This window comes from Gracilinanus agilis, chromosome 4 (assembly GCF_016433145.1).
Source record: "Gracilinanus agilis isolate LMUSP501 chromosome 4, AgileGrace, whole genome shotgun sequence".
In the NCBI taxonomy this organism is placed as follows: Eukaryota; Metazoa; Chordata; class Mammalia; order Didelphimorphia; family Didelphidae; genus Gracilinanus; species Gracilinanus agilis.
The window spans coordinates 488,175,200-488,201,037 of NC_058133.1; the positions used below are offsets into that span (position 1 = coordinate 488,175,200).

The 25,838-nt window shown below is 46.3% G+C and overlaps 1 protein-coding gene across 1 annotated transcript in view; it reads right to left on the bottom strand.

The window, feature by feature from the left end:
* Positions 1-1,647: 1,647 nt before the first annotated feature.
* BLMH (bleomycin hydrolase) overlaps positions 1,648-25,838 on the bottom strand; it is a 53,067-nt gene continuing 28,876 nt past the window's right edge. Inside the window, exons 9-13 of the mRNA XM_044672902.1 lie at positions 25,538-25,605; positions 24,273-24,387; positions 22,812-22,814; positions 18,312-18,381; positions 1,648-2,686 (exon numbers count right to left, since the gene is read on the bottom strand). Of these exons, the coding sequence (XP_044528837.1) occupies positions 2,535-2,686; positions 18,312-18,381; positions 22,812-22,814; positions 24,273-24,387; positions 25,538-25,605 (408 nt within the window). The 3' untranslated portion in view covers positions 1,648-2,534. The remainder of the gene's footprint in view (positions 2,687-18,311; positions 18,382-22,811; positions 22,815-24,272; positions 24,388-25,537; positions 25,606-25,838) is intronic.

Consider the following 25,838-nt stretch of genomic DNA (forward strand, 5'->3'; position numbering starts at 1 on the left):
AAGAAATGACCCCCAGGCATAGTTAAGGGCACCTGCTGAAGACACCATCCCATACCCACTGGAGACATTGAGCGTGTGGTTGCAATGAAATGCCATTTCCATCCTGTTTGGCTTGTTTCCACGTGCTTGTATCTTGTCTCCTGGCTAGACGGCAAGCCCAGTGAGGACAGGTACTCTGGCTTCTGGGTTACAGCAGACCTGTCAGAGGGCCTTGTACACAGCAGGTTCTCAATAAACCTTTACTGACAATGAATTCTTGAGGCAAGAGACTGAAGAGAAGTCCTGAGATCTGGTCTCTGCTCTCCAGAAGCCAACGGTTAAGCTAAAGCTGTTCACTCTTGGAACTGTATTTGCTAGGTTTGGGCAGAGGTTCTTAAGTTGGGGTCCCTGAACTTGTTTTTGTTTTTAGTTCTGAGAACGACTGAGAATGTTTCCTTTGCAATCCTGAATTTCATGCTTTTAAAAACATGATTCTCTCTGAGGTATCACCTCACACCTAGCAGATTGGCTAACGTGACAGCAAAGGAAAGTAACAAATGTTGGAGGGGATGTGGCAAAATTGGGACATTAATGACTGCTGGTGGAGTTGTGAACTGATCCAACCATTCTGGCTGGCAATTTGGAACTATGCCCAAAGAGTGCTAAAAGACTGCCTGCCCTTTGATCCAGCCACAGCACTGCAGGGTTTGTACCCCCAAAGAGATCATTGGGAAAAAGACTTGTACAAAAATACTTATAGCTGCACTAACTTTGTGGTGGCAAAAAAGCTGGAAAATGAGGGGTTGCCCATCGATTGGGGAATGGCTGAACGAATTGTGGTATCTGTTGGGGATGGAATATTATTGTGGTGGAAGGAATAATAAACTGGAGGAATTCCATGTGAACTGGAACAACCTCCAGGAATTGATGCAGAGTGAAAGGAGCAGAGCCAGAAGAACATTGTACACAGAGACGGATACACTGTGGTACAATTGAATGTAATGGACTTCTGTACTAGCAGCAATGCAATGACCCAGGACAATTCTGAGGGACTTGTGAGAAAGATGCTACCCACATTCAGAGGAAGAACTGTGGGAATAGAAACACAGAAGAAAAACAACTGCTTGCTCACATGTATCGATGGGGATATGATCGGGGATGTAGGTGCTAAACAATCACTCTAGTGCAAATATTAATAATATGGAAATAGGTCTTGATCCATGACACATGTAAAACCCAGTGAAAGTGCTTGTTGGCCTTGGGAGTAGGGTGGGAGGAGAGAAGCTAAAGAATATGAATCATTTAACCATGGAAAAATTTTCTTAATCAATTAAAAAAAGAATTACACAGGATGAGGGGGAAAAACAAACAAACAAACATGATTCTGAGAAAGGGTCCATCAACTTTGCCAGACCATCTGGCCAGGACCTGGGTCAGGGGCGCAGCTGCCCTTCAGGTAGGCTCTCCCTGGGTCATTGCCTTGACGAGAGCTCTGCCATGTTCACTGCTACTGAACCAGGAAGTGGGGTCACAGGGAAGTCCCACCGCGGGCCCTTTGGAGTTCCTGGGCCCATACCCCGGAGAGGCTGGGGTAAAAGTCTGAGACTGTTCCTTTGGGGTGTACTCGAAGCCTCTCACTCAGGATAGACCAAACACGTTAACTCGGTCTCATTTAGGAAAGTGTTTTATTCAAAAGCTTCACAGCACCATCTAGTTGTCTCAAAGTATGCAGCCCAGCCCCCACCCTCCCCTGCCCTGCCCCCCTCCAGATGCAGAAGTTTAAAATGACACCATTTGGCTAGAGATTCCCCTATTTTTTAAAATTCAGGTCATGATATGATTTTGGTCACTGTCTCACCTCAACTTCCTGAGCCCCAGCTTCAATGGGATTTTAGCAAGCGGTGGTGTGTCCTCTCTCCTCCCCCCACCCTTCTAACTCCAAGCCACGGGAACCAGGCCCAACTCGATCAGCCTCCTGGGGCCCTCCCTATGGGGTATCCCCATGCTGGTAGAGGCAGATAAAGCTAAAATGGAAAAGATGAAATTCAGCCACCAGAGCGCAGAGCCTCCGTCATTGCTCACGCAGCGGGCAGCTCTGTGGGCTTAAATCTCGGGGTGACCCTTTCCTTCGGAAATCGGAGAAGCCGGGCCACGGTGAAAGCGGCGGCCCTCTCCGTTCGCCTGTGTCCCAAAGCTCTTCCTCTGTTCTATGGAGTTTCACTTTTTAAAAATGTGATTGTTAAAACTCTAAGAGCTCCCCCTTCCCGCGCCCTGTGCAGGGCCTGCGGGACTCGCTGGGGTTGAGGAGAGGAAACAGCATGACCTGCTCTGACTTTTAAAGACTAGCCCGTCTGAAGTGAGTGTTTGGAGTCCACAGTACAGCGCAAAGAAGCACAATTCCCCAGGAAGCCCCTGGAGCGAGGGGTCAGCAAACAGGAGTCTGCCTATGCCCGGCTGGATCGGTCACCTCCTCCGCTTTGGCCTCAGGCCCCAGGACAGTCCTTCGCGCGGATGTCAGGTCCTGCTCGAGGAGGCGAGAACCGCGGGGCCGGGAGTCATTTGGCCAAAGCCCCCATGGGGTCCCAGGCTGGCAGCACGATGGGCTCCTGCTTCAGGACCTGCAGCACGTCCTCCGGCACATGCTTCTTGTCCACCACCACCTCGTACACGTACTCGGAGAACCACTGGTCCGTCATGCACAGGTAGCCTGCAGGGAGGGAAGGAGGCCCGTGAGCCGCCGGCCTGAAGGGCAGCATCTGGCCCGCAGGCTGGAGCGCCGCCATCGGGGATGGGGGGCCCATGTGAGGGGGGGGGAGGGCACAGCCAGCTCCGGCCTTTCTCCCCTCCTCTCCCTTCCCAAGCCTGCGTGCATTGCCGAGGCCTGAGGAGGCGCCACCAGGGGCAGGTGGGACGGAGAGCCGGCCCATCCCACTGCTGCCCAATGAGGCCCTCTGCAGAGCTCTGCTGGGAACCCAACAAGACCCCGGGGCCCCCCGCTTTCCCTTCTGCCTGAGAGGGGCCCCAGGAGCCCTGAACAGAGCCGCTGCTCCTGCCCCCCGACTCAGCCTGGCCTCCACCAGGACAATCAGCGGCCAACGGCCAAGATTCCGTTTAGGAACCCGGGAAGGGGCTCGTCCTGGGCCTAAAGGTGCCGAGGAAGCGCCAGAACGCAGCCAGCACATGGCCATGTCGTCACACCGAAGGGACCGGGAAGACCCCGAGCCCAGGACGCTCCTCAGGGCTGCCTGGCCAGAGGCTTTAGGAAAGCAGGCAGCGGCCAGGGAGCGGCGCCTGGGGGTGCCTGCTCAGCGGTCCTGGGGGGGCCGCAGGAGTAACTGAGGCTTCTGCGAGGTCGCTGGTGGCTGCTCTGGCGTCCCTTTCAGACGGACGGCACGACGCCTCGGCCTGACACAGCACAGCATGTGCCGGGCTCGCTGCTTCCCCCTCCCCCGGGGAACTCGCCTCCTTGCTCAGAGGCAGAGAAATGAGGGCATCCCCGGCCCTGGGACAGAGACTTTTCAGGCTGAATCTGCGGGGCTTCCCCCGCCTGCCCGCCACGGCCTCTGCAACAAGCCTCTGAACATGGGGGGAGCTGCCAAGCACTGTGCCGGCGGAGACACTTCTACAGGCCAGAACGCAGAGCAAAGCACTCCTCCGGCCTGTTCCCGGCAGCGAGGGGGGCTGGGAGGGGAGGGCCGGCAGCGGCTTTTGTAATAAAGGCCCGAGTCCTTATAAAATATTATCATCACACGAGCAAATCAATCTTCCCCAAAGGCCCGAGGAATGGGGACAATAACATGCACCTACCCCGCCTCCCTTCAGAAGCAAGAGATCAGATATGGGCTCCTAAATGAGAACTCCTATCGGGCGGAATCCACCTTTCCCAGCCAGGTCCTCTTTGAATAGTGTCTCGGCAGGATATGAGCTCTGGGGCTCAGCGAAGCCTCCCAGACAGGGTCGTCGCCCAGTGATTGCGCCCTGAGTGGATAATGAACTCTAACTGTTGACATTCCGTGTCTGAGTTGGGCTGAGCCGATTAGGCTCGCCGTGTCTGACTCGTGAGGGGGCAGAGGCAGCTGGGCCCCCGGAGAGCCCTGTGGCCCTGGGCCGGGGAACCTGGGCCCCGGGGGCCGAACATCCTTTGGGTTTCTCGAGTGTCCTGTCTCGTTAATCAAATTAAAAAGCGCAGAGATAAGGCAATAAGCACACAGTCAGGCCTTTATAGGGCATGGACAGGACGCAGGCCTCACCCTGGGTAAGAAGCGGGGAAAGCTCTGTAAGGGCAGTTCCTGAACCAGAATTAGTTCGGCTAAAGGAAGAGGCCCGTTAACGAGGCTGACGGCATGCAGAGATCTCTCACAGGGCACAGGGGTAGAACAGATGTGGGAATAAGCCTCAAAGTCTTCTCAGGAAACGAAACCCAGCAGATTAGGTGAAGTAGAAAAACAGACCATTTTTGCCGCTAGAGCTTTTGTGTTCATTATGCTGCATTCTTGGCCCTCTTTTATTTCTCAGGGATTTCATCGTATGGTTGATAAGTGTCGACGGAGAGAACTAGAAATGCCTGCTGAGGCCCGAGTCCAACCCTCTCAGGCTACAGACAAGAAATCGAAGGCCCAGGGACGCAGACGGATCCAGGCTCACAGAGGTAACAGAGAACAGAGAAGCAGGAAGCGGAAGCCAGCCCTGCTTCCAAATCTAGCTTTCTCTCCACATGGCCACCCTGCACTCGGGGAGGTATGAGCAGAAAGGAGACACGGGCCTTCCTAAGGATTTCTATCTAGAAAATGTTTTATATAAATATGTACACGTGCGTGTGTAGGTAGACAGATATCAATACACATCTATCCACGGACACATGCACTCTTCTAAAAACATTTTCTGGACAGAAACACAATCTCTCTTTGGCTCTATCCCTGTCTACACAAAGGCATGCAAAAAAAGGAGGTATTTTTATATGCATGTAAGTCTAAGCAGCTTACAAGTGCCTTAAGCAGCCACTCTCAATACCTGGCATCAACTCACCTGACCTGAGCTAAAGCAAAGAAAGTTCCTGCAAGAAACGTAGAAGGATCACCAGGGCCCAACTCAAACTCCAATCAGAGGAACACGGCAAAGCGCGGTGCTCGGACCCACCTATGGAGGCAGCGGCCGTTCTGCAGTCAAAGGTCTCAGTTCAAAAGCCTCCTCCGAGACTTCCTGCCTGTGTGACTTTGGGGCCTTGGATCCCTCATCTATAAAATGGGCCGGAGAGCCTCGGAAGGCCCTGCCGCCTCCGCCACCCAGACATAACCGAGTCACGGGTCACCAGAAGGCAGAAGAGCAGCACCAAGAGGCGGCCCAACACTTCTGGGGTGTGCGTGCGCGCACGTGCAGACACACACGGCCCCGTACCAAGTGCTGCCCTGAAAGGGAGAAACAGAGAAACAGAACCTGACAACCTCCTGGCTTTGGCCCAACACAAGGTCTCCGTGGAGCCGAGGCATGTGGCTGTTAGCATGTGGCGGCCCATCAGTCAGTCCCACAATGCACAGCAATGGACGTACAGGGGCTTCCTACAGGAACAACTCAAATGCTTACAAGTCCTTTTTAAAAGTTCCAAATCTCAGTTAGTCAAACACAGGCTACCCAGAGCCTAAAGCTGTGTGTGTGTGTGTGTGTGTGTGCTGGGGGAGGGAGGAGGACGGGATGGAAAGCAGGAAGGGAAGGAGGATGAGGAAAGCCAGAAGGATAACATAACAGTTTGTATGCCTTTTGGACTGAGATCTAAGAAGAGCCTTCGTTCTCCCTCAGCGTAAACAGCGAGATCCGGCTGGCAGTGGGGACGATGGAATGCACAGTCCACCCCTGCTGAGGAAGACTAGCCCGAGACCGGCCGGGCACTGTGGAGGCACGGGGAGGGAAGGCAGTGCTCAAAGAGGGCTGGTTGTCTTGGACGCTGGGGGAGGAACAAGTTTATTTTGTCTTCAAACCATAACAAAGTTTGGTCAGCAAATGAGTTTGTTCCGTTGGCCAAATCCAAAGCCAACATCAAGGAAACCAACCCAGGGGTCAGCTGCTGTACTCTTCAGACATGAAACAGATCAGATTATCAGGGGATGGGAATGGGGAGGCTGAGATCTTCTGCACAAATCAAGTGAGAATATTAACGTGGCTGCTGCTTGGTTCTCTTCTCAGTATTACTACCACTGGTCCTAGAACCCACTTTCTGGGCTCCACTTACATTCCTGAGGTCTATAAAGTTCAGGAAGGCCAGCATCGATGTTACCCAGAGGCCCATTTTCCCAACAAAACTCAATGGCCTGCCTCTGACCTCCAAACTCCCACTGCTCTCATATTGTTTCAGTAAAGGTCTGTTTGTTATCATTCCTCAAAAGCCCCATGGATGGCAGCGCCATGTTATTTCCTAATTTCACTTCTTTAACTTGACCCCAAACTATAATTAACATACCAAGAATAATAAGCCTCTGCAGCTGCTTTATAATCTTTGGCTAGTCCCTTTTCCTCTCCATTAATTCATGTTCCTCCCTGCCCTCAGACTTCCTCAAAGTTCCCTTCATCCATGAAGTCTTCCTGAATTATGCTTTCCCAAGAGAAATCATTATTCATCTCCTCCTTAGCAGAGTGAGGCTGTTTTTTCACCCTAAGAATCTGCCCTTCACTAAGTGTATTTGTATTTCATGAGTTCATCGCCCCTCATATGGTAAGCAAGCTCTTTCCTCCCAGCTTCCAAGTTTCTATCTTCACATGGCTCCTAGAGGAGCTTCTGCACAAGATAAACATCCAAGTACTGAGGACGTGACATGCTCAGACAGTCTGGATCCTCGTCCCAGCCCTCCTAAAGAATCAATCAGCAACACTGCACTGGGCACAGGGGATACAAAAGCAAGAATAAGGTCTACATCCAACTGACACGCTAATGGAAGAGAGCAGAAGTGCATATAAAAGACAGATGTCATGAACACAAAGTTAATAAACAAATAACTATTTCTCTTTCTAACTCCTGCTGCTGAGTTTTGTTGGAAATATATAGAAATGCTGATGATTTATGTGGGTTTACCTTGTACCCTGCAACTCTGCTAAAGTTGTTCATTATTTCCACTAGCCTTTTTGTTGATTTTCTAGGATTCTTTAAGTATTTCATCATATCATTTGCAGAGTGATAGTTTAGTTTCCTCATTGCCTACTTTAATCCCTTCAATTTCTTTTTCTTCTCTAATTGTTAATGCTAGCATTTCTAATACAATATTAAATAATAGAGGTGATATTGGGCATCCTTACTTCACTCTTGACCTTACTGGGAAGGTTTCTAACTTGTCCCCATTGCAGATGATACTTGCTGATGGTTTTAAATATATACTGTTTATTATTTTGAAGAATGGCCCTTCTATTCCTATACTTTATTTCTCCATATACATCTTTCTACACATATAGAGCAGACTATGGGAGACAGGGCACTATGGGACGGAGGGCTCTTGCAGCTAAGGAGATCGGCCAAGCTTCATGAAAATGATGCCGTCTGAGCTGCATCTGAAAGGAAGAGGAGTCTGGGAAGTGGAGGTGAGATGAGATGATGACGAGAGAGATGGAGAAGGAAGGGAAGGATGCTTGGAGCCAGACAGAGAAGAGTTTTAAAGGCTAAACCCAGATGTTTACATTTTATTCCACTGGCAACAAGAGGCCACTAGAGTTGATTGGGTGGGGAGCTGCATATATCAGACCTGTGAGGAAGGTAATGTAGAGCAGCCTCGTGTGGAGAAGGCAGAGAGACCAGTCAGGAAACTGCTGTAACAGGCAGAGGTAACAGAAGTCTGCATTATGGTGTGGTGGCTGTGTGTGAGTGGAGAGTGGTTGTGAACGTAGAAAAAGCCAATGTGGAAGCTGACTGGATGTGTAGGGTGAAGGAAAGTAAGGAGTGTATGATAAGGCCAAGATCACAATCCTGAGCCACAGACAGGGACATTTGGAAGAGGGGAAGGTTTAGGGGCAAAGGGGGACATCGAGTTTGAAATGTCTAATAGGCAATTGCTGATGTGGGACTAAGGCTCAGGAGAGAAGGGATGGATGTGTTGATCTGACAGGTCCTTCTGAACAGTGATAATATTAAAATCCCTGAGAGCGAGGAGATTGCCTTGAGAGAGGGAGAAGAGAAGAGGGCCCTGGTCAGAACCTTGGAAAACAACCAGTTGGGAGTGTGATATGAAGGTTGAAGAGGAAGGGTGTGGCACATAGGAGGCAAAGAAGCACAGAGCCAAGTCCTAAAAGCCCAGAGAGGAAGGACTGTCCATCCAGGAAGAGAATGTGGTCAACAGTGTCCAATGCGGCAGAGAAGTCAAGAAGGATTAGAATGGAGAAAAGACTTCAGACTTGGTTACTAAGAGGTCATGATAACACTGGCAAGAACATTTTCAGTTGAGTGATAAGGTCAAAGGATTGAGGAACAAATGAATAAAGAAAATTGAAGTAGAGAGAATAGATAATTTTTTCAAGGAATTCATCTGAGAAGGGGAAGGAGGATATAGGATGACAGCTTGGGGGATTGGCAGGGCTTGGTGAAGGTTTTTTAAGGATGGGAGACACCTGGGCATGTTTGAAGGCAGTAGGGTAGGAACCAACTGATGGAAAGAGATTTTAAAAATCAACAGGTGAGGTGACAGATGCAATCTGCTGGAGGAGGAGGAGGTAGGAAGGAGAAGGGATCAGGTAAACCTTAGAGGAGCTTACCTTGGCAAGGAGTAGGGCAGCATTATCCTCAGAGACCAGGTTGGAAAAGAGGAAAGAATGGGAGATGAGCTCAGGTGCTCACATTAAATGGCCTCAATTTTTTTAGTTTCCAGTGATGCCTTCAAAGTCTCATCCATTTCCTCCGCCAGCTCATTTTACAGTTGAGGAATCAGAGGCATATAGGGGTTAAGTGACTTATCTAGGATCACACAACTGGTGTCTGAGGCTAGATTTGAACTCTGTTCTTCCTAACTCCAGGCACTATCCACTTCACCACCTAACCAAATATTCCTGGCTCCTTCAAACTAATCCTCATAAGGACCTTGAGGACCTTCACTCTACTAGCTGCCCTGCTCTGGCCACTCTTCAGATGATCAACAATCCTCTTGAAATGTTTCAGAGAACAAAGTGCAGTCTTGTAGATGTATTTGGGCAACACCAAGTCAGGTAAGCACTCCCTCCTCCCCAGACCCAGACACTGGTAATGTGGCCTAAGAAGGCAGTACCTTTCTTGGCCCACCAGCATACTGGTGATTCTTAAAGATAATGAGATTCACTAAAATCCCTGGATATTCTTCAGACTGACTACAATCTAGGTATGCCTCCCTCATCTTGTACTTGTGGCCTTGTTTTCTTCCTGAACCCTTACACTGTAATCCCTATTTAATTCCATCTTTTTAGAGTTCTAGCCTGTTGAAATTCACTTGGCTCTTGATTCTGTTATCTAGAATGTTAGCTAACCTCCCCAGCTTCCTCTCATCTGCTTGTCTGATAAGCAAGCCCCATGTACCTATATCCAGGGCACTGATTAAAAAGATTTCATAGCACCCAAGACCGTCATGGTGACCATTCCAAGTGGCCCCTTCACCATGTTCACAAGTCATTAGCTATATAGTTAAGTCACAAACCTGGCACCTCATCAATGTCAGCCAGCAGGGTTTCTGGTCTCTCCTTAGTTCCAGCCCTTGTGTTACTATAAAGGACATGGTGACTCCTGTTCCCGTGTCCAAATGCATGGAACATGCTGTCTCCAAAACTGTTTGGTGATTGGCCTTTTGAGAGGCAATTAAATGACCAGAATGTTGGTTTTTCAAAAAACAGCCAAGGTTCAGCAGTAATATGAATGGTTCACAGAAGTTTCTTTCCAGACTAAACTTTGATTTGCCAAAAGTTCTTAAACTGAAAACAACAAAAGGCTCCCTTTTGGAAGGAGCCACCAGATGAAGATCCAGAATGGAGGGGCTAACTGGTGAGAGGAAATGAGGCAGGATAAGATTAGGGAACACAAGAAGAAAGGCACAAAAGTAAAAAAGAGGGAGGAATTATGAAACTTTGGATAAAGAACTGTAACAAAAGGAAAAGAGGATTGAACATTTTCCCTTTTCTTTTTTCCCTATTTCTATGAGGGTTCCACCATCCCTAGTCACCCAAGTTCACAACTACAATCATCTTCCTCTTCCTTCATGACACCTTCCACTGTAGATATAATCAGTTGCCAAGTTGTATGATCAAATTCCAGCATTTCTCCCCTTCTTTCTAGTCCAGACCTTCCTCACCTTTCACCAGGACTATTTTTTATCAACAAGAGATTGTCTTCCCAACTTTCTTCATTACTGCTATGAATTACTGGGGATAGTTCAAGGTGAGGGGAAGTACTTGTCCATCAGGCCCCCTGACCCCACCCAAGTATGCCTACCTTCCAGAGAAAGTTTAATGGTGGATTTATCAATCAAAAAGCATTTATAGAGCATCCTCTTGGTGGAAGGCTCTGGGCTGAGCATGGAGATCTCTGCCTTCTCTACTCACGGGTTCCTCATATATTTGTGCCTCATATATTTGGGGAGGGCAGGGAGTATGCGTAAGGAATGTCCCAAACTCATTATTCATGTAAGACAGAGAATGCCTGGAGAACTGTAGGTGGGGACAGAATGATTCAAGAGGAATTACTTTCTTTAGGTCAGACCTCCAAAACTGGACTTAGGGAGACCCTAGGTCAGATCCCCAGCATTAAAACATAAGCAGGAACTATTGATTTTGTATCACCAACACCTAGCCCTGGGCACCTTTAAATCAAAATCCTTTTGGCATTTCAATAATTAAAATGCCTGTGGTAAACTCATTACTGAAAATTCCTTCTTTTTTTTTTTCCAAATCTGATGCAAGCTGGTCCCTAAGCACCGCTCTTAATGCTGGTCTAGAGCTGTAAGTGGCAAGCAGAATATTCGCTACTCCATACTCTTAACTGCGTAAAACTTTTACTGAGACTGAGTCTCTTCCTGTTTCTTCTTCTTCTTCCATTCTTCCTCTCCTCTAAAACAGTCCTGTAGCCCAGGCTCCAAGTCAACATTACAGCCTGACCCCCTGCACAAATGCCCCTAAATTCCTCTTGGCTATCTTCCCCATGTGCTAATTTTGAGCCCACCACCAACCAGGAGCACCTGACATTCTGAGCATACATTCTCTTCTTCCTAGGAGTTGTAATATTGAAAATTAATGCTATGCCATATGAAATATGCTAAATGTAATATTTAGAAATTGGTTTGGAAATATAATATTACTAAAAAGAAAGATTGTTGTGGTCGCCATTTATAAAATAATTAATCCTTAAGTCATGAGGATGATAGTAGCTTTTAACAATTTAATTTTAGTATAAATATAATCTAAGAAAGAAATAAAAAATATTTCCTAGCCTGCCATCCTAATCTTACCAGCCCACAAGAGTCTTCCACCCAAGCCACCAATGCTGAATCATAGAAAGGCCCCCAGCCAAAGACCTCCAGAGAAGAACCCGATCTCCTATATGGTCTCATTTTTTATAGTCCTCCTTCTTCACGTCACTTCCTTTCCCTGTGTGCAGGTCTATCACATCTCACGAACCAATCGAAGTCTCTTTGACCCGGACCCATAACCTTTAGTTCTGGATCATGTTCCTAGGACTCTTAACCTGTGACCTCTGTTTGGAGCATTCCAGCCACGCTAATGGGCTGGCTCAGACAAGCAGAAAGTTCACGATCCCTTTACACAATGTCTCTGGAAGGCCACTAGATGCTTCTGGCAAAGGACAAAGAGTGCTTACACATAAAGATTGCCTGAACCCCCAGGTGCACAATTTTAGCTCAGCAGCAACTGTTTTCTCAGGTTTAGATCACCCTCATCCTCCTTCCCCTACAAGCAAGCAGAGCTTCAGCTCTTTACACAAGCCATAATCTCAGGCCCATACTGCTCCTCAGTTCTCCAGATTAAATCTTGAGTTCATCAGTGGTGAAGGAGTGATCTGAAATCTTTAAAAGTCTACTAAATGGCCACCTACGACAGCACAAAAGGTTTCAAAGGGCACTGGACTCAAAATAAATTTCTTCATCTATAAAATATATGTGAATACTTCATAGGCTTTTTATGAGGATTGAATGGGATAATGAATGGCAGGTATAATTCCTGAAGCAGAAAAAATATATACCAAGTTCCAAATCCCTATCTTGGCAGATTTTTTGAAGTTTGGCAAAATAACTGATGGAGAAATTTGAAAAGGTTGAAGAAATGTCTGAAAATAAGCAAAGGAATAAAAAATAGATGAAGGGAATTGTTAAAGGATTATGAAACTTGGAGTAGAGGGGGAATGATAACAGAGGAATCATTAACCGTCTTCACAGATATGAAGTGATTCAGAAACTATACTATTCTCTAACAATGGCCTAGAAGGAAATGAGTTTCAAGTGCACAAAAAGTACCCAGCAATTGCTCTCAAGAGGACCTTTCCAATAGTACAACTTGTTAGATATAAAAAATGGTCATTTTGCTGGGGATATTTTAAGACTAATGAGGCAACCTGGAATGGCTTAGATCCATGCATTCAAAACTTAAATAGAAATAGATCCTGAGAAGGCTGCATTTTGACTTAGAAAGCCACAAATTAACATTTTCTGTGTTGTATTTTTCTTTTTTTTGTTTTGTTGGACATCTCCCTAAGCTTTTTGCAGCTGCTAGTTAAACACTTCTGGTTTAGGTTTGAGACACCCAAGTCCAAAGGGAGATAGCAGATGAAATCCTCTTCTAGCATTATTTCTCTGAAGGCATGGGCTCAGAGGACTTAAGAGCTGGAAGAGCCTCTGGAGCTCCTCTAGTCAACCCCTTCACAGTACAGAAGTAGTGAGCCAAGAGAGATGAAGTTACTTGCCCTCAGTAGAAGAAGCCAGGATTTGCCCCCTTCCACAAGACCAGCAACATCATCTTTCTTAGACTACACAATGCATTTTTAAAGGGGCACTGTGCTAAATATTGGAGACACAAGTAAAAGAAACACAGTCCCTACCCTCCAGGCCAACATATAAAGGGGAACCAGAAGGTAGGGGAAAAGAGGAAAGATGGAGGCTAAAGAAAGTTCCAATTTGAGTGATGGGAAGCCTGGTCCTGGGGAGAGTCCCCATGGCAGAGAAGAGGCTGTTAGGTTGGACTAAGTAATGGCAGGGTAAGGTTGGGGAAATAAGGAGGAAGAACCAGTCAAAGGGTGAGTCTTGCCCAGTTTAAGCTTTCTTTTGTAAAAGACAGTGCTTGTGTTTAAAGATAATGACCTCGATTCCTTCTAATTGAAAACAAGCAGCTATTCCCTCTCTATGCTTGAAATACTTGGCTAGTTCACAACTGAACAAGTGTGGCTGTTCTTTAAAATACAAACTTCTATCCTAGGCTCCAAGGCCAACCTCCCAATCAAAATGGAAAATATGCTTTTGGAACCATCCACAGCTAAGATTCAGAACCTCAAGCCCATCCCAACGAGGAGGGCAAACGAGGCCAGATGTTTGGGCAGATGTGGAGTGTACACAGCTGGGGTCACCATCCCTACTGGATGGAATCCAATGGACTGGAACTAGAGTCCATCCAAGATAGGAGGCTGGGGTGATAAGTCCAGTGACACTAGCAGGAGACACTCATCTGGGGAAGGAGGCAAGCACTCCTTCCTCTGCCGACACAAGACCAGGTGGCTCATGGTCAGAACCAAGTTTCAGTCCACTTCAAGAAAGCATCCAACTATGTGACAGGCATGGCTGTCTCCAAGCAGAGAATCCTGGACATGAACTTCAGGGGAGCCCCTGGTCACTCCCAAGAAGAGGTGGGTCACATACCCATCTTTAGGCCTCACTTGCCTCCATTGAGTTTTAGCAGAGTCAGTTTTGGGGAAGCACTCCATCTCACCTGACAGAAACCCCAAAGAGAAGAGGGACAAACTGCTAAGACTGTTCTCTGCAGGAGCACCAATCTACCAAAACTAATTCTATGTAATCTCCTGGGACATGCCAGCTAACCACCAGAGTCATAAAGGGTAGTCAACAAACCCCTGAAAGACAGAATCCCCTACTTAAAAACTGTCCTCAGAAGATTCTCCAATGGGCCAAGTAAATGAGTCATGTGTTCTTGCTCTCCTTCCTGCTAAATCAGAAAAGACCAAGCAGCCGCTGGGAAGAATTCCTTTTGGCTGTGGTTCCTGAACCTTCCCCAGCCCAGTTATCTTTTGGCTCCCTGAGGAAATGTTTTGTTTGACATAATCTCTGGCATCTCAGCTATTAGAGAACAATAACAAAAAGTTAGTTTAACCTCTAGTTAGATAGAGGAAGACTTTATAACAAAAGATTATGGGCAGAACAGCAGGAATGCGCTCCCCTGCTCTCTCTTAACTCAGCAGTGGAATGAAGTCAGGAGAGAGTCAAGACTTTTATTCATCACGAGTGAATAGCTGGGGTTGGATGGGAGGCTGGGGGATGTTGGGGGAAGAAGATTAGTCCTGTAGTCTGAAGCTGCTTCCAAAGACTTTGGTTTTGTTTTGCTTTTTCAATCAGGCTGGCCATATGGCTAGGGAGTCAAGCTCAGAATGAATGCAAAGGAAAGCTATAAGGAAAAACAGTTTCACTAAGTCACACAGCTCAGAAAACACTATCCCTGACCCAGGATGAAAAATGTTCTCCACCTCCAGGGAAAACTGATAAATTCTGATTACAGACTGAAGCAAACTTTTTTCCCTTAATGTTCTTCATTTTTTTGTTTTATTTTTTGTTTTCTTTTGCAACATGGCTAATATGGAAATATCTGGCATGACTTCACATGTATAAACAGTATCAAACTTCTTGCCTTCTCAAGGAGAAGGAAGGGGCAGGAGGGAGAGAATTTGGAACTCAAATTTTATTTTATTTTTTTAATAATTATTTTATTTTTCCCTTATTACATATAAAAACAATTTTCTAAACATTCATTTAAAAAAATTTTGAGTTCCAAATTCTCTGCCTAATTCCCACCCTCCCATCCTCCCTTCCCTGAGACAGTAAGCAATTAGATATAATTTTAGATGTTTACTATCATATAAAATATTTTTTCATATTGGTCATTTTATAGATCTCAAAAAAAAAGGGGAAGGTGAAATATAGTATGTTTTGGTCTGTATTCAGACTACATCATTTCTATCTCTAAAAGCAACTGGCCTTTTTCATCATGAGTCTTGGATCAATGCGTTACTGAGAGGACATTACAGTTATTCATCAAGAAATATTGCTGATACTGTATACAAAGTTCTTCTGGTTTTCCTCACTTTATTTTGCATCAGTTCATACAAATCTTTCTGGGTTTTTCTGAAATCACTGCTCGTTATTTCTTATAGCAGAGTATTTCATTGCATTTACATACCACAACTTATTCAGTCACTCTCCAATTGATGGACAACTCTCAACTTCCAATTCTTTGCTACTACAAGAGCTGCAATAGGAACTCAAATTTTTTAAAATGATCATTAAAATTTCTTTACATGTAATTGAGAACTATTTAATGAAAAAGAAAAAAAAAGAAAAAAGAAAACACCATCCCAGCTTTTACTGTTTCTGACCCCCAAACTGAGAGCCACAACAAAAGACTAGTGTGCTTGTCACTGAAAACCCCAGACCCATCTAGGCAATCAATTGCCTCTGTGATAACCTAAGAAGTCTGAATTCAGCTCATTTCAGGAAAGAGTTTGAAGCTAATAGGATGCTACTAGAGGTTTAACTGAAACATGAGCAACAATAGGAAAACTAATTTAAAAAGAAAGCCAAACCAGGATTGAATGCCTTTTAAAATTCACCCCTAGAAATAAGGCTTTAAAAACTTAAAACATCTACAAAAAATGCTCTCCTTCAAACACTATTCCCCTGCCTCCACTGGGTGCCATCAGCCAGTGACTGCCCTGAGGCACACACAGAGTGGTGAATGCTTTGGTGGTTGCTTTTTAAAAATCCTTTTCAGTGAATTGTCCTGATATTTCTGAAGCCATCCTACCCCCTTCCTTAGCAAGCCTCCCTAGCTTACCCCTAATCGCTGCCTCAAAGGAAAGCAAAGCCATCTAACAGGAAATCACCATTAAAAAATGAGCTCAGCAGGGTCCCCAATTCCATCCTCATCCCGCCTGAATTCACAGCAGGCATTCTGACAAGCACCTCCATAATCACACAACAATTGGAGAAATCAATGAAGCTCTCTCCAAGGGGGAAGACGCAACAATCTGATGATGAGCAAAAAGGCACTAAGAGCACTTGCTCGTGTTTAGACAAAAATGAGGCCACTGGGTTTCACAACAGAGTCAAGGGACAGGAATCTGAGGTTCACTGAAGAGAATTTTCATGGGGAGATGAAAAGACTTGATATGCCAAGAAGCCAAAAGCTACAGAAAGAGAATACCAAGCAAATGGCCTTTAGGCTACAGAGAGCAAAGGATGACAGAACAGTTAGGGGATCCTGGAGCTCATCTAGGCCACCCCACCATTGAACAAGGGAGGAACTGAGATGAGAAAGGTGGAATGACCTGAGGTCAACTGATGAGTGACAGGCAGTGGAGCTGGGTCGAGTACCCATGTCTCCATACTCCTAATCCAGGACTCTCCTCACCATCCTCAATGCCAGTTAGGAGAGGAAAAGAATGAAAGAAGAGCCCAAGTGTCTGACTGCTGGATGACCACAGGAATTATGGCAGAGATGGCCTCTGGGATCTGTGATTCTGTGACTCATCTCAACCACTGGAGGCTGGGCAGGCACAAATGACACTGAGACAAGGACATGGACCTCCTAACCCCTACCCATCTGTAATGCCTTCAGTGAGTCAGAATGGTGCCGACGCCACAGCTGCCTCCAGCGGGCACTACCGAAACCAGAAATCTCTAGTTCTATGAAGCACAATCTTCAGATCGACAGACCCTTCTAAAAGAAAATAAGATGACAGAAAAGTATGACTCAGAAGATCCAGGAATTTTCAATCTTGTTCATTTGTTTTCTTTTAAAAACCTGAACTTGATTCTTTGTTTGGTGAACTAATGTTGCTTAGTTCAAGGGTCAGGGCATCTCATTCCACTGGCATCTTGGACATTTTCCTCCACATCATCACTCAAATGCTCATCTGCCCTGCCTTTTTGATCCTCACACTGTCACAGCACACCTTGAAAGAGCCTGGATGATGTAACGATTAAAAATGATAAAGGCTGATATCATGAGAGAAAATAATATTTTAATTGCCATGGCCATGCTGATAAAGTATATAATTAGACCACGCGCCTGATAAAAGCTCTTCAAAGAAACCGCTAGTGCCCACCCTCGCTACGCAGCCAAAGAGCACGTCCCAAGCCCGCCCTCCGAATTTAAGCTGCGCTATACGTTGGTTCCCGTTGTCTGATGTTATTACGTCAGAAACCAGAAACCCATTGGATCACGGGGAATGTAGTTTCAAAGTTCCCCACATGTCCACAGGAAGATTGTAAGATACTTTTAAATGGCACCTCCCTGAATTCCAAACACACAATGAGTGATCATTCTTCCCCAAGTGGATAACTGGCTTGCCATGGAGGGACATCAGCCTTGGGGAAGGTTTGGCTCCAAGACCCACGATGGGCTAGGCACTGTACAGACTGACATATCACACAGTCCCTTGGAATTCATGGTCTCTTGGTTTGAATCCCTAGAAACTAAGTAATGAATCCTTTTTAAAAGCTGCTATCTATTATTGAAAACATGCATTAAAAGCATATCCACTGTTGTTTACTCATGAATTCTACTACAGAAGACAGAAAGATATATTCGTTCCTATCACTCTTCTCTTTCATAAAAATGGACAATCTTTGGTGCTGACCTAAGCAGGCCCTTTAACCAACCTCTTTTCTCCCTCTCAAAAGACCTGCTTATCTAAAGGATGCTGGTTATTTGTCTGACAAAGGTCCAAGTAGCAAGGAATAAATGTCCTCATAAATAAACCTCTGCTTTTCACCAACAAATGCTGACTCGGTTTTGGTATGGGGAGGGCTGCTGGAGTTTGCAGATCAGAATCTGACTGACCCAAGGAATCCAGTCCAGCACAGCACATAGTGATTCCAAGGTCAATCCAGAGAAGCCAGAGAGGTTCTAAGGGTGTGCCACATTGGGTGTCAATCTAGGATCACAGATCCTGCCAAGGTGACCCATCTATGAATTAAGTGGCTTCCTGATTATCTCCTAAGCCTCTGATGATCCAGGACCTGTCCAGACATCCCCCTACACCCCATCCCAGCTGGCTTTCTGAAGGGCCATGGCAGGTGCCATTCAAGCTGCTGACAAGTAGCATATTGGTTTACCTTTATGACCATGGTCTTCACCCCAGGAGTTCTCTACTCTCCATTTTTCATATGTTCCCTCATGAGCAGCCTGAAAAAAAAACAACATAGATAATAAAGTGAATAGTCCTCAAATGCCATGGTAATGACTGTTTCTGATCCGCAGAATGCTTTATCCCATCTCAAAATACACACTGGAGATCTGGCATTGCCCAACTTGTGCCTAAGACAAGACCCACTCTAGGGTCATCACAAAACCATTTCCCAGTCCTGGCCAGCAGGCCACCAATCCCTCACACTGGTTCAAGACACAGTAGGAATATGGCTAATTCCAAACTGTGTGACCCTGGGCAACTCTCTATTGGCCTCAGTTTCCTCATTTGCAAAATGAGCTGCGGAAGGAAATGATGAACCACTCAAGTATCTCTACAAGCAAACCCCACATGAGGTCATGAAAAGTTGGACACAACTGAATAAAAACATAGATCCTCTTTTCCCACCACTGTTTTAAGTAAATAAACTCAGCCTTCCATCCTCTTTAATGAGGAGGCAAAGTCCCATTAGCCTAGCACTGGCCACTTACTCTTTCCTCCAAATTAATTCCCATACTATGCTGGAGAACAAATGGAAGGCTCCCCCCTTTGGGCAAAGTATTTTTCCTCCCTATCTCTCCCTCAGAAATTCAGACATTTCAGCAGGATGTATAGTTCCTGACTTCCTCATCCACCAACACCCACTTATACACAGACTTCCTCTGGGAGGCAGGGATTTCCTTCCCTCTAGCCTGACCTCAGAGCCTTTTTCAGACACCAGGAACCCTTAATCCTATGTCTAAGTCTCCTGTCCCCTAAGGGCCCTTAATAAATGTTCATTACTGGTACCACCTCACACCAAGCAGATTGGCTAAAATGACAGCAAAGGAAAGTAATAAATGTTGCAGGGGATGTGGCAAAATAGGGACATTAATGCATTGCTGGTGAAGTTGTGAATGGATCCAACCATTCTGAAGGGCAATTTGGAACCATGCCCAAAGAGCTTTAAAAGACTGCCTGCCCTTTGCTCCAACCATACCAGTGCTGGGTTTGTACCCTAAATAGGGAAAAAGACTTATACAAAAATATTTATAACCACGCTCTTTGTGGTGGCAAAAAATTGGAAAATGAAGGGATGCCCTTTGATTGGGGAATGGCTGAACAAATTGTGGTATCTGTTGGGGATGGAATACTATTGTGCTCAAAGGAATAAAGAACTGGAATGACCTCCAAGAAGTGAAGCAGAGTGAAAGGAGCAGAACCAGGAGAATCATATACAGAGATGGATATACTGTGGTACAATCGGATGTAACAGACTTTTCTACTAGCAGCAATGCAATGACCCAGGACAATTCTGAGGGATTTATGAGAAAGAAAACTATCCACATTCAGAGGAAGAACTGCGGGAGCAGAAACACAGAAGAAAAACAACTGCTTGGTCACATGGGTCAATGGGGATATGATGGGGATGTAGATTCTAAAACGATCGCCCCAGTGCAAATATCAATAATATGGAAATAGGTCTTGATTAATAACATATGTAAAACCCAGTGGAACTGCTTGTTGGCTATGGGAGGGGGGAGGAAGGAAAGAACATGAACCATGGAAAAATTGTCTTAATTAATAAAATAAAAAAAATTTTTAATGCTCATTACTAAACCTTGTCCTGAGCGCCAAAGATGTTCATTAAGAGTCATGCTCTGTGCTTCTTGCTAGCATTATGAATGTTATTTATAGGGTGCTGAGGCCATCCTTCTTGCTAATCCATCTTTACCTCCCTTAAACATTTCTATAATTGTTAACAACTAAGCCTCTGAGATGTCAATTAAAGACCAAACACTCCTCCTACCTTACCTTTGCCAATGACTCAAAGGGCAATGTAGCAAGGGCTGTGGACAAGTCACTTGAGCTACAGGACTATCTGATAAATGACTGAATTCTCCCTGATGAGCAGCCTGAATTTTCTCATCTGTAAAATGAAGGGATTAACCCCAGATGACCTCTAAGGTCTCTTCCAGCTTTAAATTTATGATCCCAAGAATGTCTCTGTGCCAAACTCTCTCTGAAGGAGATTATTAGAAAAAAGGAAGGTACCGTCATACAGGCTGTGAGCTCTTCAGGAGAAAGCGAGGCCACAGAGATGGAGCTCTTGGCATCTGTGCTCACTTCTGTGTTCTGCTGTTCAGTAGAATGAGCCAATTTTACACTCATTTAGGATCACGAAGTACAAGTGTGGAAGATGAGCTGGGATTCCTACATAGAGCCATCATTCTGATAGCAGCCAGCCTGCATTATGTGTGTGTGGTCAGTGACCCGAGTCACTCAACAGAGCAGGTGGCTGAGAAACCTCCCCAAGCAAAGCCTGGGCAGAGCGCACTGGGGGGGGGGGTACAACGGGGTGGTTTTTATGTCCAAAAAGGCAACATGACGGAGCTCTAATGCAAAGCGGAAACCAGGCAAAGCAAAGAAGCCCTCAAGGCAAGCAAAACAAAGTGCAAAAAGCTCTTTGATCTTTAGATGTATATACATACATGAGCACACATGCCAAAAATCCCCCTTTAACCAAAAGCCTGTATTAGGGAGTTATAAATCCAGTGAACTTTATAAGGCAGCATGTCCAAACATGTAAACGTGAGCGACTTATTCAATATTTTATTCATGAAAAATTCCTTCCAACCGCTTGCTTCTAATGGCGAAGGACAGCTCTTACTTAAAACCTCTTCTCAGCACTGAATTCTATGTTCTTCTGTGTAACCCAAATGTTCATCTGCTGTTTCAGTCATGTGATTCCCCGTCTCTCTCTCACACACGCACGCACATGCACACACACACACGCAGACTCCAACTCTCATCCTTTCTCTGAAGCTGTGTGAGGCTGCCCAGGATCTATCGCCCAGCAGGGAACACACACATGAGGGAGGCCCTTTTGTCCCTCTCACTTTCCATCTCCTTTAAGCCTGAAGAAATCAACACGGAAGCCGAATGCCATTGTTTTCTGTGGATCTATGCAAGCCAAGGCCAGAGGCCACTGCCAGCGGCGAGTTCAATTTTGCTAGTGGATTGTTTGGCTTCCCAGCAACAAGTTAATACTGAAGAAAAATCTGGCTATTCAAAATGACTGATGTCATAACAGCTCTGCACAGGTCTGCAATCTGCCACCTTACAAAGCAACAGGAAAAACGTCAGGCTCCCATCTTTTATGTTTGTCAACATTACAGTCACCAGTTAGTTACACCGAGAGATCAGTTCTTTTAAAAAAGGAATCCTGGGGATAATCTGATTAGTTCACTTGTCCATCTCCTTGTCTCAGTGGAAACAAGGCAGGATTTCACACAGGTACATGCACATAAGATACAAAAAGGGCTTCTTTGTCTTCTCTTAGAAAGCATTAACTGATGATGTGGTAGATTCCTGAGCCACCATGGAGGCCTCCTTACTCCCAAACATGCCTCTCTCTCCAGTTCCCTGAGGCCTAAATATCCACTACTAAAACACAAAATCTGCCCTGTCTGGTTGCCTCAGGCTTCATTCAAGTCCTTTCCAGCTCGGTGGAGCAGAAAGGGCCACCCGAGGCTGCCTCACTCTGCCACTAACAAGCTGTGCCGTCTTGGACAAGTCATTGCCTGGGCCTCAAATGGCTTGTCCATAAAATGAGAGGAAGAGGATTGAGGGTATCTGGGATCTCTCCCCACTCTAAAGTTCTTTCGGTTTTATAATTCTTTTTTTTTTTTGTCCAGTTTTATAATTCTAAGCAAGATGAGAACTGAGGGGGCCAAAGGGTGTGCCCACACCCAGTCATGGTGCACGGTCTTCCCAGAAAGCAGATGCTTTCATGGCCAAAGCACAAGTTGGATGCCTTGAGGTCCACCAGGGGAGCGATCAGAAACTCTTTCTTACACAGAAAATCCACTTTGTAACTTGATCCTTAGTAACAACACTGTAACATTCACCGTAGCCCACCAGGAAAGCGGTTCCGAGGATTCTGCTAGCCCAGAGCGACCACCCGCTCGAGGCTCTTCTCTGGGCACACGCAGGCCTAGACTCCTGGGGGGGGGGCACCCGTCTCTGCACCCACAGCCTAGCCTGGCGTCTTGTACACGGCGATCCAATGGATCCCTCCTAGTGAAGGGAGCAGGCGCCGCCTCCTCCCATACATGCGTCTGTACACACACCTGTACACACAGATCTAGTTTAAACCTTACTTTCTGTATTGAGGGCAAGGCCGTGATGGCGAGCCGATGGCACGGGTGCCAAAGAGGGCACGAGCGGAGCGCTCTCGGGGGTGTGCAGCCACCCCTCCCCCCACCCAGAGTTCCTTACTAGAAAGGCCGAGCTGCCCCTCCCCCTCTTCACTGAGCCTGATGCATTTCCCCTGGCCAGCAGCTCAATGGGAGCGCAGGGGGTAAGGCGGGGGCTCACAGGACCTTCACCTGTGCTGAGGACATTCCTCACTTCCCCTGCCCCTCCCCCAGCAGCCCAATGGGAGCACCTTCTCCCTCCCGTGTGGGATGAGAGGGGGGAGTGGGGCGTGCCTGGCATGTGGTGCGGCATTTGGTCTGGGAGGTGGGAATGGGGACGGGCACTCTGCCTCCAAAATGTTTGCCATTACTGGGCGAGGCCATTGGGGGTAAACGACTTGGCGAGGGTCACCCAACACAGCTAGAAAGTGTCTGAGGCCAGATTTGCATCCGGGCCCTTCTATCTCCAGCCAGGCCTGGAGCTCCATCCGCTGTGCTACCAAGCTGCCCCTCTACTATACTCATATCACAGATTTAAAGCTAGAAGATGCATTATAAACCAGAGGGGATGGGGCAGATGGGTGGCTCAGTGTATTGAGAGTCAGGCCTAGAAACGGGAGGTCCTGGGTTCAGATCTGGCCTCAGACACTTCCTAGCTGTGTGACCCTGGGCAAGTCACTTAACCCCCATTGCCCAGCCCTTACCACTCTGCCTTGGAGCCAATATATAGTAGTTGATTCTAAGACACAAGGTATGGGTTTAAAAGAAAAAAAAAAAGAAAAGAAACCAAAGGGGTGAGTCCAACCCCCTTCCCAATGTACAAATGAGGAAACTAGGATGAAGTAAGGTTCATTGATTTGTCCAGGGCCACACAGCATCCAAGTGTCTGAGGCAGGATTTGAGCTCCAGTCTTCCCTACTCTAATTCCAGTGCCCAATCCAGTACACCCCCTTGTTATCTATCCAATAAAAGGACTAGGAATAAAAGTGATCAATTCTGTGTGTGTGTGTGTGTGTGTGTGTGTGTGTGTGTCTGTCTGTCTGTCTGTCTGTCTGTCTGTCTGTCTCTCCCTCTCTCCCTCCCTCCTAGTATAGCCTGGTTATGAGAAGCCTTTCTCAGGAGAAACAACTTTCAGACAGGTTCATTTGGAACAATGGATTCCAGAAACAACTTTGTGGCCTGGATCCCAGAAGATTTTATGGAGATATAAATTGCTTTATTGCCCACTCCCCTAAAAGCCCACAAGGAACCAGTGATGGGCATAAAGGCCCTTGTTATTCTATTTTAGGAAAATTCTGAGGCACTAATAAAAAAGAGTGAGTTAGAGTAAAAAAGGGACAAAAAGGCCAGTATGTCCTACACACTCCACCCAGGGCTTATTTTAACTCTTTGAAAACAAGAATCTTCTCCAAGGCCACTTCCTAGCCTCTTGCACATCAAAACTATCTGAGGGCTGGGGGAAGGCCGCAATAATTCCTCCCATCTGGCCCAGATTCCACCCCTCATTTTACTGGAAAATTTCTATTTGCACTTTGTCTGAGGAACCAGTCAAGCCCCAGGTGATACAGGTGTGACATCCTACTTGGAAGCCGACCTTTTCCAGCTCATGAATGAAGCTTGGCCAGACAAACTGGCTGTGGGAGAATTCAAATCCATCTGTGCAAACACTGCTGGCCGCAGGGGGCAGGTGGGTGGAAGGGCACCAGGCATACCTCTGTGACTGCCGTGAAGGTCATGGCATGGGTCATCAGGGACTCGCCAAATGTCAACCGCTCTGCTTTGTTCATGTTCTTCAAGGAGACACCAAACACCAGCTCATGGTCATAACTGTAAACAAAACATGTTTTTTAAAAAAAAAAAAAGATTAGGTCGCCAAAGGAAAGGAGCATCACCCCTCGAAAGCCCCAGTCATTCCTTGCAAGGGGCACACAGAAGGCAGCTTGTCACTGGAACATAGTTCCCTATGCCATGTGGGGGGCATGCCAAAAAACAAAACTAAATGGGTTCCCCTAAATCTCAAAGCTAAAAAAATTTGTAGAGACAGTGTGCTCCAGTATATTAGAAACTCTGGCTATGGACTGAGTATCAGTTTCAAATCCTGCTTCTGACAGTTACTCCATTATGCTAGACAAGGGATATCTCCCGTCTGCACCCCAATTTCCTCATCTATACAATGAGCCTGCTCTCTGGCTTCTGAGGCCCTCCTCTCATGATCTGCCAAGTACTTTAAAAACCTTACCGCCTGTGGGACTCACAACAGGTATTATAGTGAATAACTTTCCTCATTTTATAGATGAGGAAAGAGGCTCGGAGATGTCCCATGGCTAGCAAGGAGGTGAACATCCTAAGCATGTACAGTGCTCACTCTAGCTTCTGCTCTGTTCTTTTAGGCTCTTGAGCACAACTTCTTAACTAAGGGTCCATGAACTTGGTGGGACTTTTTTTCAAATTTTTTTTTCTTGGGATAACCAGGGGCAGATAACCAGTGGCTCAGTGGATGGAGAGCCAGGCCTGGAGACAGAATCCCAGTCCTCGGTTAAGATCTGGCCTCAGATACTTCCTAACTGTATGGCCCTGGACAATCCACTTAACCCCAACTGCCTAGCCTAGAGTGCTCTTCTGCCTTAGAACTGATACTTCATATTGATTCTAAGACAGAAAGTAAGAGTTTAAAAACGACAAAAATTGTAATAACCATATTTTTAAAAAATTGGTTTCCTTTGTAATTCTATGTATGTAATTTTATGAGTTTAAAAACATGATTCTGAGAAGAGGTCCATAGGCTTCCCCAAATTGCTGCCCAAGAGGTCTATAAGACACATAACACCAAGGGCAAAAGCCCCTGCCTAGAAGATGGAGGAGGACGAGGTAACGTTCTCTTCCAGGAATCAGCATCTATGGATGTGCCTGTCCATTCCACATCAAGTCCACAGGTCAAAACCATGAAGTGACCTTCCAGTTAACTGCCTGCACTCACATATGCATGTCACTGATGCCCAGCTTGCCATTGAAGTGTTTTCCAACATCACAGCCAAACCATACAGCCTATAAAGAAAAAAAAGGAGGAAGCTCAACATAGACTCTTATCCCTGGATCCTCCTGGCCCCTGGTGGTGAACCTATGGCACACAGGCCAGAGAGGGCCTCTCTGTAGGCACACATTCTGTCACTCCAGCATAGAGTTCGCCAGAGTTTATTGCTGGAAAGCCAGAGGGATGCAGTGCCCGGCTGCTCCCCTCCCCCTCCCCATGGACGCCTGAGGACATTTCTCACATCACT